At 39.2% G+C, this 19,923-nt stretch overlaps 1 protein-coding gene across 2 annotated transcripts in view; it reads left to right on the forward strand.

Annotated features, from left to right (window-relative positions):
* TM9SF2 (transmembrane 9 superfamily member 2) overlaps nucleotides 1-13,807 on the forward strand; it is a 48,327-nt gene extending 34,520 nt beyond the window's left edge. For both annotated transcript variants that reach the window (XM_081548933.1, XM_081548934.1), the window contains exons 10-17: nucleotides 32-164; nucleotides 2,513-2,632; nucleotides 4,806-4,863; nucleotides 5,439-5,598; nucleotides 7,348-7,499; nucleotides 8,567-8,678; nucleotides 10,483-10,654; nucleotides 13,685-13,807. In XM_081548933.1, coding sequence (XP_081405059.1) covers nucleotides 32-164; nucleotides 2,513-2,632; nucleotides 4,806-4,863; nucleotides 5,439-5,598; nucleotides 7,348-7,499; nucleotides 8,567-8,678; nucleotides 10,483-10,654; nucleotides 13,685-13,752 — 975 coding nt within the window. In that variant the 3' untranslated portion in view covers nucleotides 13,753-13,807. The remainder of the gene's footprint in view (nucleotides 1-31; nucleotides 165-2,512; nucleotides 2,633-4,805; nucleotides 4,864-5,438; nucleotides 5,599-7,347; nucleotides 7,500-8,566; nucleotides 8,679-10,482; nucleotides 10,655-13,684) is intronic.
* Nucleotides 13,808-19,923: the final 6,116 nt, after the last annotated feature.

Raw genomic sequence — 19,923 nt, forward strand, 5'->3', positions numbered from 1 at the left:
TGGTGATGAAACGATTTCCTTCCCTTTTCAGGAGGATGCCCAGGAAGAATTTGGCTGGAAGCTGGTTCATGGTGATATATTCCGTCCTCCAAGGAAAGGGATGCTGCTGTCCGTCTTTCTGGGATCAGGGACACAGATTTTGATTATGACTTTCGTGACTCTATGTAAGTATTAAGTGAAAACTAAAAAGTAGAAAAATACTTTTTAAAAATAATTATTTGAAATCCAGTTTTCCTAAGTTGTAGCTAGGGTAGATTGTTGTTTCTGAGAGTCCTTTTGGTTCTCAGAATCTGTATGCTTTGACCATAAGTGACTGGAGGTGGGGTTAGCTGTGCCAAAAGCTGACTCTTCAGATCGCCCTCACAGCTGCATAGAAACCAAGCACTTGTCATGGGAACACAGGAGCTGCAAATAACCGGATCCTCGTCTGGGCAGCCTGGAAGCAGGGTCATGCAGGTTGGCTGTCCTGCCTCACCGGAGTGTATGATGAAAATCCCAGGACATCCTTGGCTTCCACTGAGAGGGACAGAACAGAGAGGAGACGAGACAGAACCCAGAGGGGATGAGACAGGAAGCTTTTGGAGACCTCGCCACCTTGGCAAGATTTAGGAAGCAAGACTTCTTTCTTTCCCCAGCAACGTTGAGGAAGATCTTCCTACACAAAAAATATCTCTTCCTTGTGACTCTTGAAAGCCTTCAGAAATTTTATTATATAAGATTTTGTCAGTTAGGTCAAATTTTAAATTTTTAAATTGTCAATTTTGTCAATTAGGACACATTTTTAATTTTTCTTTTTTAAAAAATAGAACTGCCTTAGAGGTATTCATCAGCTGCAGGAGTGGCCCTGAGACTCCTGTCTCTCCAGACAGGAGTTTTAATGCCATGGTCTTTCAGTTTTCCAAGTTATCAGAGAAAAATATATTTATGAAAAGAGTTTTCTGAATTTTGCATTTATTTCTTCATGTTCTCTTGTTGTCTGCTACTGGTGAACAAGTAACACATGAATGTTACTAGAAAAATTCAGAAACCACTGACTTTTCAGTAGTTTTCTTAGCAAACACTTGTTCTTATGTTTGTTTGCATATTAAATATGTAATACTATAATCATTTTCTGTAAGTAAAATTGTCCCAAGTTTTTATGATGCAGTTAACCACGTAAGTGTTTGGAAAGAGAATGACCTTTTCTAGATGTCTGGCACCTGAATAAGTTTGGGGTTGACTGATTTGCACCTTCCGGCTCGGTTGAAGACTAACTAGAACATATTTATCTACTAACAACTTTGATATGGGTGAGGCTAGCTAGCAGTTGTAAGTATATTACACTGAAGAGGGGAGATTGGGAAAACGAGTTATGAAAGAGATTAGACACAGCCAGATGATTGATTGCAGAGTCCCCAGAGAGCCGAGGTGGAGTTCCAGTGGAGTGGATGCTTGAGGGTGAAATTCTGCTTTCAAATTGGATCGAGAGTGGCCTTCTGCCCCTCTCTGATCTTTGTTGGGGTCAGCTGGAAAGCGACCTTGTCATGAAGGACTGTTTCAGAGAGCCTTGGTTAGAAAATGATAGGGATTGTTTCCCTTGAGTGCTCGAATATGGACTTTTTGCTTCAGAACAATCCATGTCTCAGGCCTGAGAGGACTGGGGGAGGGTGCGTCTTAGCTAAAATTCCAGTGGTTCCTCTAGTTACCCTGTTTGGTTTCCTGTGATCGTGAGTTTCTCCTCTCCAGTCGATGCTGCTGGGAAGGTGTACGGTGGTGTCTGCTTGGCTGTGTGCTCCTGGGGGAGACACCGGAAGTTTCCCTGCTCCTGGGCTGAGAGCCACCTGCATCTGTTCTTGGATTTCTCTCTGAGAAAGTCATAATCTCTGACTTCCAGTTTAAAGCTTGGAATTGCTATAAATATAAGATGGTGTCTTTTTTCTTAATTAGTTGGGAGGGTTATATAGTGAAGAATAAACAAGCTAACCAGCTAAATAAGAGTAGGAAACAATTTCCCAAGTTACTGACCAAGCCCTTCATTAGCTAGTGTTCACAAAGCTAATGGTGCTGTGAAATCTTTTTTCCTCTGTTTTGTTCTTTGACTAGATTCTGCCTCATCTCTTACGTTTGAATGTTACAAGGTTTTTTTTTTTTCACCCCAGAGGACTCAGTATTGTTTTTAAAAGGAACAGAAAGTGAGAATATTTTACAGTGGGAGTATTTTTATTCATGTTAATTTAAAAGCTGTACTTGAATCTCAGAAGAGCTGAAAGCACTCTTGAGCTTGCAGTCAGCCTCCGCTGATAACAGGAAAGGTGGACCCTGACAGGAAACGTCCAGATTGGAGCTTGCCTTACGTGTGATCCTATTGATGCAGTGCCTTAGATATTACTAAGATTCCGTATGGCTGCGTGGTAAGGGAGCATATTTTCATGAAGTTGTATTTAGTTTATTGTTTAAAAAATGAGTGGGGTTGTCTATCACTTCAAAGGAAACAGTAATAAAATTCATAACTTTCAATTACTTATTTTTTTAGTTTTTGCTTGCCTGGGATTTTTGTCACCTGCCAACCGCGGAGCTCTGATGACGTGTGCTGTGGTCCTATGGGTGCTGCTGGGCACTCCTGCAGGCTACGTCGCCGCCAGGTTCTACAAGTGTAAGTAGGAGCTGCCCTGCCGGCTGTCAGACCAAGGGTCTAACCTGCCACGTCGGGAGTCTGAGCTTTTGTGTCTGGTAGCTGAGGCTCTTCAAGCAGTGTGTTAAGAGGTATTTAAAGAAGCTTGTGAAATGGATGACTGTCCCTAGATTTGCTTGTTCAAACATGCTTATTAAACAATGGCTTAAGCAAATTTAGGTGCTGCCTATCCATTGTCCCCTCTCTCCTTCTTAAGTTTTGACTTAATAGTTTTGGCTGAACAACTTAGATTGGCTACATTCATAGAAATATATTTAGTCTAGTAAAGGGAAAAAAGTATCAGTCATTTATTAAACAAATAGCATATATATATATATATATATATAGGAATACTTTATGTGAGAGAGGTCGTACTTACATTGATTTAATATTTATGAAAGTACACTGTACTTAAATTCAGATCTCACTGTTGTAAAGAGCCCCCAAGTAAGTTACTCTTGTAGGTTTAGTTTAGTTGCATTCTCGTGTGTTCTTGCTTTCCAAAAGTAAAGTTTAGTGAAAAAAAGAATTCAGAGCCACAGAATAAGGGTGGGGTAGGATTAGATGACTTAGAAAGCAGCTTTTCTGGGTCAGTAAATGCCAAAGTTTTCCCTGCTTAGGAAGCCTGTGGTCCAGCTGGGATGATCCTGTCGGTAATCTGTGATTGAAAATGCCAGGGAGACAATGACACAGGGCTAGGGTTCCCTAAGATCTTCTGATAGGACTAAGGTTTCAGCTAAAACACATAGGGTTACTTAGGTAGCCTTAAGGTGTGGTTGGCTAGACTCAACCCCAAATAGAAGTATTAGATTTTGCTAGAAGTGTAGAGTATGTGCAGGTCTGTGTGCATGAGTGAGTGTGTTTACTTGCTGTGAGTTTTGTCAGACTTCCTTTTTTCTTTCATTCTTTGGTGACAGACATAGGATTAGGCTGGTCATATGTATTTTAACACAAGGGAGATATGGTTGGAGCCCTGCCTGCTGCCCCTTTCTCACAGTTTCTGTGCACTTGCTTTCCTTCCGTTCCTCAGTCAGGCTCTGCACCTGCACCCCTCTTGGGGACCTTCTCACCTGCTGTTCCCTCCACTTGACTTCCCGCCCATACTCCCTGCCGGATGGACACACCTCCCCTTCATCTCCTCTCTACTTCAGACCTCCTTGCTGCTGATTAAGTAGCATATTCATCAGGCAGAACATTCGGACACATACTGTCACACATTGCTTCATTGTATAGATTCATTTTTAATGTTTCAAATAATAATATTTGAATTTTGATTAGAATTGTATTAAATCCCCCCAGAATTTCACAGTAGTCTTGTCAGTAATGCTGTGAATTCAAATCATATATATAAATTATTTTTTTCTTTTAGACCAAGAAATACTTAAACTTATAAATTGTTAAAACTTGTTTTAAAAATCAAAGCTGTGTTCAGATCTCAGCCAGTTTTATCTCCACCTTTTAAACTAGGAACGGAGGAGTACTTTCATTTATTTTACTCTATACTTTACGTTTTTAAAGTGGGGGAAAAAATTAGAAGTAAAGAAGAGTAAAGAGTTGGTAAGTAAGTTGTTGTGTCAGGTGGCCGCACCCCTTCTGTTCTCAGTCACCTGATCCTACACGCTGACCTCCCCACCCCACCCCACCCCCTGGAGAAGCCGCCCTGCTGGAGGCACCCTGGAGATTCAGACCTCCTGTGGGCATTCAAGTGTGTTGCCTGTCAGGCCTGAGGGTTCCTAGTTTTATAAGATTCTGAAACTGACCTCAAGGTAAATGAGTGTTTCCAGGGTACTCTTGCTCCATCCAGTCCTAGTAATTGAAACTGGGTTAGAATTTAAGGGTTTGTTTTGTTTTGAAGTTAAAAAAAGTAGAAGAGAAAAAAACTTGTTTGGATGACTTTCTTGTGATAACTAGATTTATTTTATGCTGAAACAAAAGTCCTTAGAGTGGGACTTAATCCAGGCAGTCCTGGGATGTGTGTCTCTGGGTTTGGATCGTTTGATGAGGGAGTATTAGGACCTTTGTTCATGTCATTTTTCTACGAATAGGCACCCAGTGTTACGTGTTCATTTGTCCAGTGCCAGACCTGAGGTATGGACATTTGGTTTGCTTTGAAGGTACATCTTTGTGTTAATGCCACTTTTGTTTTCTTCTGCAGCCTTTGGAGGTGAGAAGTGGAAAACAAATGTTTTATTAACATCATTTCTTTGTCCTGGGTAAGTTTTCAATAATAACTTGCTTAACATAGTCATATTTTAGTTCCCAGAATTTCTGTCCTATAAGTCTAATCTTTTCTATGTGTACCCAAGAAAATGAATTTAATTTTTAAAAAGGGAATGTTCAATGAACATTTGCAGAATGACTACTACTGTCTTACCCGGAAAAAATGCCTTTAGACATGAGAGTTTTTTATATTCCTTTTCTTAAAAGTCTGTTTCTTAGTCTGGCAATCCCAAGCATGATGAAAATGTGTAAAGGGGTAGATTTCATAAGGTGCTGACAGGAGTTTAAGTCAAGCAGAATCAATTTGAAGAGCAATTCATTTTTCTACTAAAGTTTTTTTTATTTTTTAATTTATTTTTAATTGAAGGATAATTGCTTTACAGTATTGCGTCGGTTTCTACCAAACATCAACATCTACTGAAATTCTAGATTCAGATACCCTAATGACCCAGCAATTCCACTTTCCTTGTGTATAGCACAGAAATTGTGATACTCACTCCATATGATTGTCACTGTATCATTTTGCTTCTACCTCACGTGTTACACAGACGCCTGTTGTGTCTTTCAGGATTGTGTTTGCTGACTTCTTCATAATGAACCTGATTCTGTGGGGAGAAGGGTCTTCAGCAGCTATCCCTTTCGGGACCTTGGTCGCCATATTGGCTCTTTGGTTCTGTATATCTGTGCCTCTGACATTTATTGGTGCATACTTTGGTTTTAAGAAGAATGTAAGTTTATGGATGTTAACTCATTCGAATGAATCCCAGCCGTGGAAATTAGCATATGCCACCTTAAAGATACAAGTGTCTAGAAGATAGAAACTAGTCCTGTGGGATCTGGATTTCATAGAAAATTGATGACTTCTTAGTTTGACTGCAGTCATTCTTAAAGTAGTGCTCAGAAGAATGTGGTTAGAGAGAGGTTATGGATGTAAACTTAGATTTCAAAGTTTCAGAAGTAAATGTAAATGGAAACTAAAATAGATTACAGGAAATGAAATGCTAATTTAAACTAATGAAAAATATGAATTTATTACATTAAAAATAAGTGGTTCCTTTTTTTTTAATTAAGTACATGTATCTTTTTTTCTTAGCAATATATGTTTCTAGTCTACATAACTAAGTAAACTGGGTAAAACTGAGTATGGGTTAGGAGGTAAAGCTATAAAAAAAAAAGTTAGTGACCATACAGTAAGGATAGCAGTCTTTTTAATATGTAGTTTTGGAATAAATTTTATATTTGATTTGCTAGTATTTGATTTTAGGAAGGATTATAATCAAGGCTCAGTCCCTCCCTCCAGTCCGTCTATCTCCACCTCTGCTGTCCACTTTCTACCCACAGGCCAAGAGGAAACTGAGAATTCATTCTTGTGTCCTTCTCTAACTCCACTATCTTTACTTTTCTCTGAAAATGTCTCCACAAGGTTAAAAGAAGTTACGTAGTTCAATACACTTTGTGAGGGGACCTGGAATACCCTGGAAGAAACTTACCTACTTTTAAGAGACTTCAGAGTTTCCACTGCACCTACTACCATGCCAGGCTACTAAAAGATTTCTCAATTCTTTGACATTTTGTTTATGACTTGAAATCTGTATAGCATAAATAGTAAATTGACATGATTTGAAATTTTTAAATTACATAGATGAAATAAGTACTTAAAATTCTAAAAATATAAAATTTGAAGAATGGTATAGTGATTCTCTGCCTCTATACACATACATTGACATATGAAATAATCGAGTTCACAGAAGTGTAATCTCAATGAGAATATCAGGGTTTAACTTTTGCTCTATCATCACAAAAACTACAGAAGTATGTTTCTGAACTGTTTTTGCAAGGAAGTGAATTTCTACCTGTGTACTCGTTCCCGTTCCCCCTCCCCCTCGTGTTACCATGTTTAGGTGCTTTAGGCTCCAGTTGTTTTTATACTGTCATGTAGTGTGTTACAGAAAAGAATAATTGAGAACATCACCAATAATTTATGATCATAAAGCTTCATATAACCATTCATTATCTTCCTTGTGTTCTTAAGCCTTAGCAAAAATTGAGCAATTTTAATAGAAATGACATTGTCCATCTCCAAAAAAACACATTGACAACAGTTTCAGAACCAGCCCATTTCTTACAGTAAATACATAACTAAAAGGAGAAATTTAACCCTACCTTTTTATTAACTGCTATTTTCTGAGTCCTATATTGTTTCCTCCTGTGTGTTTTCTTATTTTGTTTAAAGCCGTTAGTCATTGGATCACTGCTGGAAACAGTGGTGGCTTGTTCCGGTAGACAGACTGACTATTGTATCTGATGGTATCTGGTTTGGGGCTTCTAAATACAAGTTTCACTCTGATGACCTAGGTAGACTTGTATTGCCATTAGTGTCAGCATGGAAGCTGACAAATAATCTAGTGCAGAGAAGAATTTCTTAAATAGATATATAATTATTAACCCTTTCACTCTCTTTTTTTCTTTAACTGAAGGCCATTGAACACCCAGTTCGAACCAATCAGATTCCACGTCAGATTCCTGAACAGTCTTTCTACACAAAGCCATTACCTGGTATTATCATGGGAGGGATTTTGCCCTTTGGGTGCATCTTTATACAGCTTTTCTTCATCCTGAATAGTATTTGGTAAGCTGAGCACCAAGTCCTCTTATTCTCGTTCCATTGTATGTACTACTAGCTTTCTCTTTTTGTTTATAGAGCTTACTGTTTATACCGTTAAATGTAAGCTGTTCTCCAATAATCAGAAACCTTAAGAGATAGAAAGTTGTTTTATCTTTTCAATGTTAGAAGAATTGTGATAACAGGTATTATTAGTCAAGGGCGTATTATTTCTTACTTAATTCTCATACCTCTATGAGGTGGATGATATCCCATTTTACAGAGATGAAAATGAGGTTTTGGAGGTTAAGTAATTTGCCTGTGTCACCCAGCTACCGTGTGACAGAAAATTCACCTAAGTCTCTCCAGTCCTGTGTTTTAATAAGTAATCTGTACTGCTTCAGAGGAGTGTCTGAGCTCTTGATGGGAGGGGGTTCAAGCAAGCATTGTTGAACTAGACAACCTTCAAAGTTGTCTTACCCCAAGATCCCTTCATTCTCTGATTTCTTGTTCGAGCAGGAAAATGCACCATGGTAATTTTGAGCCGCTCATACACTACAATATGTTGTGATCTTTATTTGATCACATTGACATACGCTACAGAAAGTATCAGGGTTCCAGGTAGCATTGTCAGAACTAAATTTGAACCTTTTTAGTTATTAGAGCCTATCTTTCCTTCCTGTTTGTTACAGTGTTTTCCAAATTCAGCTGATACTATCATATATGATAAGAAACAATCTGTACCCAATATAACCTTTTCTTAGTTTGGCTCTGTCTTTACATTAATTTTGGGGGGGGAGGGGGGAGTGTCAAATTTTTCTGACTCACCAGTAGACAGACAGACTAAGCATATTTGAATAAATAAGAGTTTCAAGTCCTACCTGAACAGGAAGACAGTTCAGCGCGTTATTGTATCCTTCCTGCCCTGCCCTGCCTCTGCTACATACATCACTGTCTAAACCTGTGAGAATTTGTCGTCGGTTAGATAGGGAAAAAAGCAAACATTTTCAGTTCAAAAAAAATGAAAGGGGTGTGTCATTTACGGTGTCAAAAAGAAACTGTTGATCAGTTCACCCTGACTTACTTGATTGTAGGTCACACCAGATGTATTACATGTTTGGCTTCCTGTTCCTGGTGTTTATCATTTTGGTTATTACCTGTTCTGAAGCAACTATACTTCTTTGCTATTTCCACCTGTGTGCAGAGGTATGTATTAGCAATATTTGCTTATGTTAATTTGCTAACAGTATTTATAATTTTGGCATTAGGTAACCCTGAACACTATTAATTGAAGTAGATATGTGTTATTAAGGTAGAAATTGACCTCTATTCCTAAATCAAATGCAGCCATCTTTAAGACTGTGTTAAGATAGTTTCCCAGTGCAGTATATTTATTATTTATTTAGAACTTAACTTTTAAAATGCCAATTTCCTAAGAATAGCACATTATGCTGAATTTCTTTTAAACTGTTGGACTTTAAAATTACTATTCTTATTGTAATACAGACACTTATAGACTGAAAATTTAGTGAAAGCAAACATTTTACGTGGAAAAATTTATTAAAACATTTCGGAGATTTTGTTGCAGTGAGTTATATACTTGGCAGCAAGACAAAATTATGATGTCCTTGGGTGACTTTTAAAAGATTTAGATTGTGTTAAATCATTATTTTATAGTTGTTTTCTATACGGAAGATAAAATCTTAACTGTTAAATTTGATATGCTTTTTTAGAAAATTGAGGTTAAGTTCACATAACATGAAATCAGCCATTATAAAGTGAACAATTCAGGGGCACTTACTACCTAGACAGTATTGTGTAATCACTGTCTCCATCTCAGAATAGTTTCCTCACCCCTAAAGAAAATTCCATACCCACTAAGCATTTACTTCCTGTTCTCCCTTCCCTTCAGACCCTGGCAGCCACCAGTCTGCTTCTTTCTCTACAGATTTGTCTGTTTTGGATATTTCATACAAATAGAAGTGCACAATATGTGTGCCCTTTTGTGTCTGGCTTCCTTCACTTGGCAGAGTTTTAAGGTTCATTTCGCTATAGCATGTGTCAGTGCTTCACTCCTTTTCATGGCTGAGTAATATTCCATCATATAGTTACACTCCAGTTTGTTTATACATTCATGCACTATGGACATTAGGTTTGTTTCCACCTTTTGGCTATTGTGAATAGTGCTGCTCTGAACATCCATGTACAAATACTCATTTGGGTACCTGTTTGCAGTTCTTTGGGGTATATATGTAGGAGTGGTATTGCTGAGTCATACAGTTACTTTTTGTTCAACTTTTTGGGAAACCATCAAACTTTTCCACAGTGGCTGCATTGTTTCATATTCCTATTAGCAATTCACTGGCATCCTTGCCAGTTCCTGATATTTTCTGGTTTTTTAAGTTATAGCATCCTAGTGGGTTTGAAGTGGTGTCTCATTGTGGTTTTGATTTTCATTTGCCCAATGACTAATGACAATGAGCATATTTTCTTGTGTATCTTGTTTGGAGAAATGTCAAATTCCTTTGCTCATTTATAGTTAGATGGTTTATCTTTTTGTTTAATTGTAAGAGTTCTTTCTATATTCTAGATACTAACCTTTATCAGATTATGATTTGTAAATATTTTCTCCCATTCTGTATCTGTAATTTGTCTTCTCACTTTCTTAATGATATCTTTGGCACCAAAGTTTTTGTCTATTTCTTTTCTTTTAGGGAATCATACGTTTTAAAATACAGCCTAATGCTTCATCATTCATAAACCATTTAAGATTTTTCTACATGTTTTTAGCCAATCTTTTAAGTAGCTCTATCAAAGATAGAAGGTGCTTCTCAGCACCTTTAGCAAAATTGGCAGATTTCAGTATGAGAAGAGACTGGAATCAATAGCAAAAATTAGGTTTGGGGGGCTATTCCAGTTAGCTATGTTCTCTTTATTAACTTTCTTCAGCTCCGTTACCTATTAATTGGAAAGTAATTCTTGATCCTGGAATTTTTTCTCTTCTACCCAGGATTATCATTGGCAGTGGCGTTCATTCCTCACCAGTGGCTTTACTGCAGTGTATTTCTTAATATATGCAATACACTACTTCTTCTCAAAACTGCAAATCACAGGGACTGCAAGTACGATCCTGTACTTCGGGTATACGATGATAATGGTTTTGATCTTCTTTCTTTTTACAGGTAAGAATTAGAATGATTTGTTTTTAGTTAATATGTTTTTAGGCAAATTATTTATAATTATTTTGCTTTTATAAAACCCACGAAAGTTTTTACTACTTAGAGCTCCTATATTTAGTTCTCAGTGCAACTAAGCATAGTTTGGTCTGCCCCCCTGTGAGGGTGAGGTGAGTACCAGTAAAGCAAAGATGAGAAGACGGGACCTAAGGGAAGAAGGCTAACCAGGCACCATTGTTGTGCTGGAACTACAGGGGCGCCTTGGCCAGAACATCTCAAGGCTTTCCCCTGTTCATCTGTTAATGAAACAGTCTTGCTTTTGCTCATTTCAGAAATAGAGTATAAAAAGCTCTAGCTACCTAAATTTAGGAGTAAGTAGAAATTGGGGGTTAAAAATTTAAGATGAGATTGAGAATAAATGATACCAAGAGAAGATGAGCATAGGACATCCCTTATTCTAGAAGTTTTAAACTGCAGGTTTATATCTCCATTTTAAAATCCATTTACCTAATGGGATAAAGTGTGCTTTACATTGGTATTTATACATGTACATCTTCTCTGTCTACCTAGGAAAGTTCTCTGTATCTCAGTGCTTGGGTGCTTACCATTTGTGGAACAATTAAACAACCACAACAAATTGAGGGACCATTTCTTTGTCACAAAAAGTGTACATCTAAAATTTTATCTTAAGATTGTGTTGCATGCTATGTGAGGAAGTATAGGAGTCAAAAAGAAAAAAAAAACACTTGTTAAAAAATTAAGTTTTCTACTTTCTACTCATCTGTTAGCATTTAAGAGAATTAGGTAGAGTTATGAAGTGCCCCTGTTGCTGTATCAGTGTATATATAACAAGATTCAGGCACTTATATCAGTTCTGTACATCAGGTCATTCATGGGTCAGACATAGTAGGGTAGGTGTGTGTGTGTTGAGGGGATGCATATCTTGGTCTCTGTGTGATAGATTTAGATCCACACCCATATGTCTCCGTAAATGATCTGTAAAACAGTCATAGCCTATGAAACGAGGATTACTGTTTGGGGGAATCTGTATCCGTGTCTGTGAATACATATACAATTTATTCCTTGTTACACACAAAGAATCATGGTCTGGGTGAATGTCTTGTTTTTCCAGGCACATGTTATCATGATAATTCAACCATCACCTCAACTTTATTGTTCTTGATTTTTGAAGCATCATATTTTTACTTATTTTGAATAAAACAAATTTTCTAATCTAAATTCTGGAGCTACATCAAATTTAAATCAACCAGTGAAGCCTTTTACTGTATTTCAGTTTGTGGGAAAGGGTCTCTGCATGGGAATGCTGAGCCCTTTCAGCGTCTACCATTTTTCTAAAGTGGGAACATCCACATTTATTTCAGGCCTCTGCACTGACACCATTTTTTTAAGTCAATCTATTTTACAAAACAGTAATTATTATTCTGCCACATTAGGAAAGATGCCACTTTTAATATGTACACTATACCCATTTAGTATTAAGAACAAAATAAAATACTAGAAGTACTTGAAGAACAAAGTAAACTTTCTTAAGAGTTGCTAGTATGATAAAATGTTTTTTCTCATCTTAAAATGACTTCTGTTATCTTGAAGTTCTTGTTTCACATAAGATTGTTGCAGTATATTTATGTTTTCACCTTTACTTTTCTGGAATTCACCCCAGCCTCTTCTCAAGCCTTAATAATGACCCTTTGAATATACAGTAGGTATATCTGTGTGTCCTAGAAAAAACACAGAGTGCATGGCATGTGCAGAGCATGTACTTGGTTACATGTATGATGTAAGAATGGGTGTAATAACATTCATAACTTCTGTGGTAATGTCCCAACTATAGTCTCTTGACTTATAAAATCTTAATGGTGAAAACCATTGGAACTTTAAATATAAAACTTCCACAAGAGGCATGTGTATCCCCTTCTGTATTCTTCTGTAGCCCTACCTATTGACTATTTCTTAGGGGATAATCTTGGGAAAAATGCTATGCATCAATTCTAAAGTGTGGTAGGCAGTTTCATAATTTAGTACATATTCTCTTGCAAAACAGACTCCCTGAATTTACGTTTAGTACATGTGAGTATGGTATAGTTTAAAAGGATACTACACTTGAAATCAGAAGAAGTAAATCTGGATCCTGGCCTTTCTTATCATCCACGGGCCCTAAACAGTTATGTAACCCCTTAGAGCCTCATTTTTGTCAACTGTCCATCATTCAAATTTTTTAGACTCTATAAAGTGATAAAAAATACCTGAAAATCAAGGCCTGTATTTTTTAATGAATCTTCTCATTTCCTCTGTGAAACAGTCCGTGGAGGCCGGTAGGGCAGATAAAATTATCTCTCTTTAATGAGATAAAGAAATGGGATGGAGATTCCAAGTGACTCATCTAAAGATGATTCTCAGGACAGAGCTGCTCTGTCCTCCAGTTCTGTGCCGCCTCTCATCTCAGAGGGGGTGTGTCTTTATTATTATTCTTGATCATATCACTTTAACATTTTGTAAAATCTTTTTGAGTTATTTTGTCATAATAATCTTTGAAAACTGATCATTCCAAATAACTGTACTTAGAAAATATTCCCTTTTAATTCTGTGAATCTGATAATCTGATTTTTAAGCTGTTCATATCATATGTTGAATTAATAGCATTTTCCATTTAGTGATAAGAAAGTATTTTTAAATAGGAAAGTAAGATTGGCATCCTTTTCCTCTTCCAATTTTAGCCTCTTCCATGTAATAAGAAAAAGAATATATTATAGAAAGCTTTAGATAGTCTTATAGCATAAAAAGTTTTTTTTTTAATCAATTTCTGTAAGAAATTTGATTTGAATTCTGTATTTTTCAGAAAAGTTGATGGGTCTTTGGTGTATTCCTGGTAATGGCTTATAGTTTCAGTAATGGTTTATAGTTTTGGTTTATAGTTTTACGGCTTTTTTAAGGAACCAGTCATTTTAAGTCTGTACTTTTATGTAAATCATGAAGCTGCCTTTGAAAGGAGGTTGACTTTTGTTTTTTCTTTTATAGGAACAATTGGTTTCTTTGCATGCTTTTGGTTTGTTACCAAAATATACAGTGTGGTGAAGGTTGACTGAAGAAGCCCAGTGTGTCCAGTTAAAACAGAAATAAATTAAATTCTTCATCAACAAACACCTGTTTTTGTGACTACCTTGAGTTTTACCAGACTTATTGGCCTAGTAATCCTTAAGAAACATGATTCTAAATACACCTCTCCCCATACACCAGTCCCCGCAGAATGTGTTATCAACACTAAAACATTTGTATCGTGATTTGATTAAGTATATATTCAGTTGTTCTCAATGAAGAGCAAATTTAAATATTATGTGCATTTGTAAATATAATAGCTATAAAATTTTCAGTACTTCTAATGGCAGAATAGAAGAGGCCATATTAAACAATACTGATGAAATACAGGACAGTTCATTGTAAATAGGATTTTCTAGGCTCGGTAGGTGGAAAGAATTATTTTTCTTTGAAGGAAGTAACTTTTTATCATGGTAATTTTGAAGGATGATTCCTGTGATGTGTATTGGGGTGGGGGGGATGCTGCTTTTAAAAAAAATCTTGTATTGGTTGTTACTGTTCATATCTTCTTTTCTGTGTTGACTTCATTATTCCCATGGTATTGGCCTTTTAAACTATGTGCCTCTGAGTCTTTCAATTTATAAATTTGTTATCTTAATAAATATTGTAAAAACATCTTCATTGCATCATTACCTGTTGTATATTCATGGAGATTCTGTAAATACAGATCTATTTACCAGTGGTATTTTTAAGTGATTTATACTGTTTTATCAGATTCTACTGATTTTTGCTAATGTACTTTCTGAGCTTTGAGCTAAATGAAATTCCAATTTTCCAGGCTTTGTAACAAAACTAAACTTTTCACTATTAGGCAGTAAGAGAAATTTTAGTCATGCATATCTAGCCAGATGAATTATGTAAGTATAGTAGTTAATATGAACCTTCTGCATTGTTGTTAAGGATTTCATATTTTTTTTTACCTGTTTTTAAAAATACAGTATTTTTTATTTTTTTTAATCAATTTTTATGATCTATACATTAACAATGACTAGCAGCTCTTCTTCTTCATTATGATTACATTTGTCTTAATATGGATTTCCTGGAATTAAGAAATCACTGTGGTGCAGCATGTTGACTGGGACTGTCTCCTGGACAGCAGGAAGCTAAGCGGGTGGGGCTGGGTCAGCCGCATTGTGGACGTTTACCTGTCAGCAGAGCTGGGGTGGAAGGAGCTGGGCGCTCAGCATCCATCCCATGATACAGCCGCTGAGCCAGGACCCAGCCACAGGGTCCCCTCTTGGTGGCTGTCTCCACCGTGACCCCTCTGCTCTGGACGATGTGGCTTTGGAGAACCGGCCAACCCCTTGAGGAGGGACATGTTGAGAAACTGATGAAGCTGCAGAACCAAGGTCGTAGACTCTTCTTTCCGGACTTCAGGGAAACAGATAGTGAGGATTGGACCCCTGAGTGCCGTGGGAAAACGCGACTCAGTAAGTGTGATTGTGCAAACCAGCTGCCATCAGAAACGACGCTTCCCCTGCCCCCACTGGTTCATATGACTTCCTTGAGACCCATTACATGAAGCTGTCAAAGAACTGGGCCATCAACCTGTGTGGGATGGGGCCTCAGGAATCTGGTGTCTTGACAAACACACGCTGGGAGGCAGTGGCTTCTGTGGAGCCATGGGAGAGGCTTTGAACTGTCACCAATTCAGTGATGCCTCCTTGGGCTTTTGAGTGTGTTTGTGCATGCACACTTACGTGAAAAGGGGAGTAGAGGTGATGCGGAAGGGACCCAAGTGTTAGATGAGATTGTTTTAGCCCTGTCCTACCATTAATGAGCAGATCCCTTCCAATATAAAGCCTTTGACGAAAGTATTTCCTTTCCATCCTCAAGACTCAATGCTACTTTGTTCAGTACTGATGTATGACAGTTCTGTTACTGTCTTAAATATTAATATTACTCAAGATTATTGTATAACTTTGCAGGCTTATCTTTCCAAATCACAGACCTCTCAAGGGCAGGAACCACTGCTCCTTCTTTGGTTCAGGCCTCAAGTGTAACAGGACTTTGCATGTAGTAGGTGTGTATTTGGGAGCGACAAAGGATTAGATTAGATGGTTGGATGGCATCATCAACTCAATGGACATGAGTTTGAGCAAACTGGGAGATAGTGAAGGACAGGGAAGCCTGATGTGTTGCAGTCCATGGGGTCGCAAAGAGCGACTGAACAACAAGGCATGTATTTGTTAATCAAAACTAGGAATTTAAATGATAAGTGATATTGATTCTAAATATTTAAATTGATACAATGATAGAAAGACACCATTCAATGTTTTGTTTAGCTCTCAGATGCCAGAATATGCTGTTTTGATCTTGTGAAATTTTGCATTTTAATGTGCATCCAGCCACATTGTCTTATACACTTGTTCTCTGTTCATTGACAGTTGTTAAAACAAATCAGCACTGGCAGAACTTGGCCAGCTTCTCTCTACACTTGGTTTGAACTGTTACCCATGGAACCAGCTCAAACATAAAGCTACAAAGAGGCTAATTGAAATCAGAATGCTGGGTCATTTCTCATTCAAATAAAACAGATGGCCCTCCTTGCCACACTTCTGTCAAATCTGGGGTGGGGGGGAGGGAAATGAATGTGTTCTTAACTCCCACAGAGGCTTACTCTGCTCCTTGAAGGCGTTACATGCAGCTACTGAAGGAAGTGTGGAGGGGGATGCAGGAGGGAGGGCTTTTTTAAATAGCAGAGCCTGTTTGCCTTTATTTTGAAGATTTAAGGAAAAAATAACAGGGATAGTCTGTATTCACAGTTTCAGTTTAGATTCTGAATATCTAATTTTGACTTAATTCAGATTTTTCTTTGAGTAGGTAATCCACACACATGGTTAACAATTCAAAATGTTTAAGAGAATAGAGAGAAGTCTACTTTCATCCTCCAGTCACTGACTTCTCTTGCTTGGAGACAATCATGGTTAACCATTTCTTTGCAGAAATTGAAACTTTGTTCTTAATGTACCGACTTGAAACCTCTTTTTTGATTTCCTATTTAACTGACAGTATTAATAGTATTCGTTTCAGAGTTGGTTGTGAGAGTTTTAAGAAAGCAGCTGTGGAGACCGTATTTTTATTGGGCAGGGTATGTTTGGTATATTAGTACAAAGCATTGCTGTTACAAAGTCACCTCATTGATATTTGATAGATTCGAAAGGTGGTATAAACCACCTCTTAGGACCTGTTTGGAAAAAGATATTTGAGAGAAACTTGAGAAAATTCTCTTACTCCATAGCGAGGTAGTTGCTGCAGCTCCACAGCCCAGAGACTGTACACGACAACGATGAGAGATCTAAAAAGACCCCAGCTCACAGAGGGTGTTTCTGTAAAGAGTTGAGGTTGTGTCAAGCAGAGGTGCACCAGAGTGAGTCCCCAAAGCACGTGGGTGCCTTGGAGAAAACTCCCCATCCTGGACACACAATCTGTACCTAAGAGGAAATGACTTCTGAAACAAGGGGATTTTATGAGTGTTTAAAGGAATCAAAAAGAAAAAGACCTCAGCTCCTGTGGCCCTTGGTTACTGATTTTTGGAAAAGCAACTTAAAAACAACCTGGTACCTGGCTAAAATGTGCAGTTGGCAGTTTATCTTGATGCTTGCACATGCGTGCACACACACAGACACACACAGTTTGCCTCGGGAGCTGGGTGCCCTCCCAACCCAGTCTTGTGAAAGCTTAATTTCAGAAGAAGCCACAATGTGTTTTATTTCTGCCTCAGGTGTGATTTTTTTTTTTTTTTTTCATGTCTCTGTCAGGGCAATGGCATTTTTAACCATATGGGTAACAGTGAAATGAGCTTTGATTCCTGGGGGCAAGAAGTCTAAGGATCAGTGTGAACAAATGGGGAGCCATTCCTTCCCTGCACCCTCGTTGTCGCTCCGCTGAAGTGGCCGACTTCACGGTCCCAAGCAGCCCCTCCGGGTGTGAAGAGACCTTGCTTGTTCTCCCTCACGGTCTGCAGCTTGGCTGTGGCTGTGAGCCCAGGTGCATCGGAGCCTCAGACACTCGGGGCTCAGGCTCCAGGTTTGGGCAGCCCCCCAGGCACCTCCTGCTGTGGGTGCCCTGGCCACCAGGATAGTCCCAGGAGGAGACCCCCACCAACTGAAGCCCAGGAAGGATAGACCTCACACCAGAGTGCCTGTGAGCTGCCCTCTTTCACTGGAAGATGTAGCCTACTTTCAGAACCACTAAAAATCTATTAACTTATTTCAATCCCTCCTGACTGACACTGAGATTCAAATATTTATTCTTCAAGAGAGCAGCAGAGGATGAGATGGTTGGATGGTATCACCGAATCAACGGACATGAACTTGGGTGAGCTCTGGGAGATGGTAAGAAACAGGGAGACCTGGCGTGCTGCAATCCATGGGGTCACGAAGAGTCGGATACGACTTTCGCAACTCAACAAGTGCGAGTCAACGTATGTGAAGTTCTCCCAGTCGGTGACAAAAAGGCTAAAACGGAGTTGGATATGGATGTCGTTGTATATTAAACCACAGTTACCTCTGATCTTCTTAATGTTCTACTTACAAACCCAATAGTTTGGCATTGCAATATTTATCCTAATTTTACCAGATTTGCTGCAGCATTTAGATATTCTATATGTGCATTATAAAGACTAGCACATTATTCATTTTCTTAAAATTCTAGTGTGACCATATAGGAAGGAGCGGAATTGCTGGAGCATGTGAACATTGTTGGGAGAGGCTTCTGGCAAGAAGCAGCTGACTGGTGGTGCAGGCAGAGGGTTTACATTGCTGACTGGGTGGTGGAAGCAAGCCCCAGTCCCCTCCAGTCAAGGCATGGGACGCAGGTGGAAACCACTGGACGTTGACCAAGAAGTGTTCGTTGACTGGGACCTGCTAGTTGAGAAGCCCGGATCCACTGGCTTTCTCGTGAACAGAAAACATGAACAAAATACAGGATAGGAGGTGGCAGTTGAATGGCAGCTGTTCTTGAGTCAAAAGGCGGGGAGTTAAAGAAAGGACAGTGACTTGATTTCAGTTTCTGAGCCTGACTCCCACCCTCCTGCCTCTTGCTCTGTAAACTACAGGGCAGCTCAAGGTGTCCTTGGTTCATGCCTTTCCTGTCCTTGTCTACATTCGGCAGGGCAGGAAGCCAAAGTTCCACCTGTCTGTGAGCGCCCCATAAGCACTTGGAGGGGCAAGCCTTAAGTGTGCAGGATGCCGAGGGATGGCGGAGGAGGGAAGTTCTGGAACGCTCATACCAAGCAACCGGCAGTCCTCAGAGAAAGGAGCTGTGCCACAGACTCCCTCGTCTTCAAATGGGATTCGATGAGCTCCTCAGTCAAAGGCCCTGGTGGCTCAGATGGTAAAGAACCTGCCTGCAATGTGGAAGACCTGGGTTCCATCCCTGGGTTGGGAATATCCCCTGGAGAAGAAAATGGCAACCCACTCCAGTATTCTTGCCTGGAGAATCCCACGGACAGAAGAGCCTGGTGGGCTATAGTCCACGGGTCACAAAGAGTCAGACACGACTGAGCTATTAACATTTTCACTTTTCAGTCAAAGCCAGGTTTTAGAACCTGCTCAGGGCCTTAATGGACTAGGATATGGCCACCCACTCCAGTATTCTTGTCTGGAAAATCCCATGGACAGAGGAACCTGGCGGGCTACAGTCCATGCAGTTGTAAAGAGTTGTAAAGACTCAGACTGGATTGAGCACGCACACATGGACGCAGGGCCTTGACTCAAGAGTAGCTGAGCCAGGCCAAGCCTCCTGATGGAGTGTGACTGGACCGATACCCCGGACAGACTTCTCCCACGTCCAGGAGCTGCAGATCGGGGTCCCCCAGGGCCCATCCTGCTGGCAAACAGGGCTTTTGACACACAGTGCCCACAAGGGCACGGGAGACCTACTTTGTAGTTTCTTAGGATTTCTGGCAGGTTCTGAGGTCTGGCTGGGCTTTGGTGACCAGTTGTTTCCTGAGGAAGGATGTTCCGAGCAGTTGTTTACTTCACGTAGAAACATAGGCCTTTCTAGGGAATAAAACCTCCTTTCTACCTTCTCTGACCTTCTCCCTTCCCCCTTCACATCCAACAGAAGCACCAGAATTCCTCAACTGGCAAAGAATCCAGCACATTTCTCTGAGGAGAACTGGGACACAGCTCGCTCGCTTTTTTTTTTTTTTTGAC

This window comes from Giraffa tippelskirchi, chromosome 12 (genome assembly GCF_054371585.1).
Source record: "Giraffa tippelskirchi isolate mGirTip1 chromosome 12, T2T-mGirTip1v1.2.pri, whole genome shotgun sequence".
Lineage (NCBI taxonomy): Eukaryota > Metazoa > Chordata > Mammalia > Artiodactyla > Giraffidae > Giraffa > Giraffa tippelskirchi.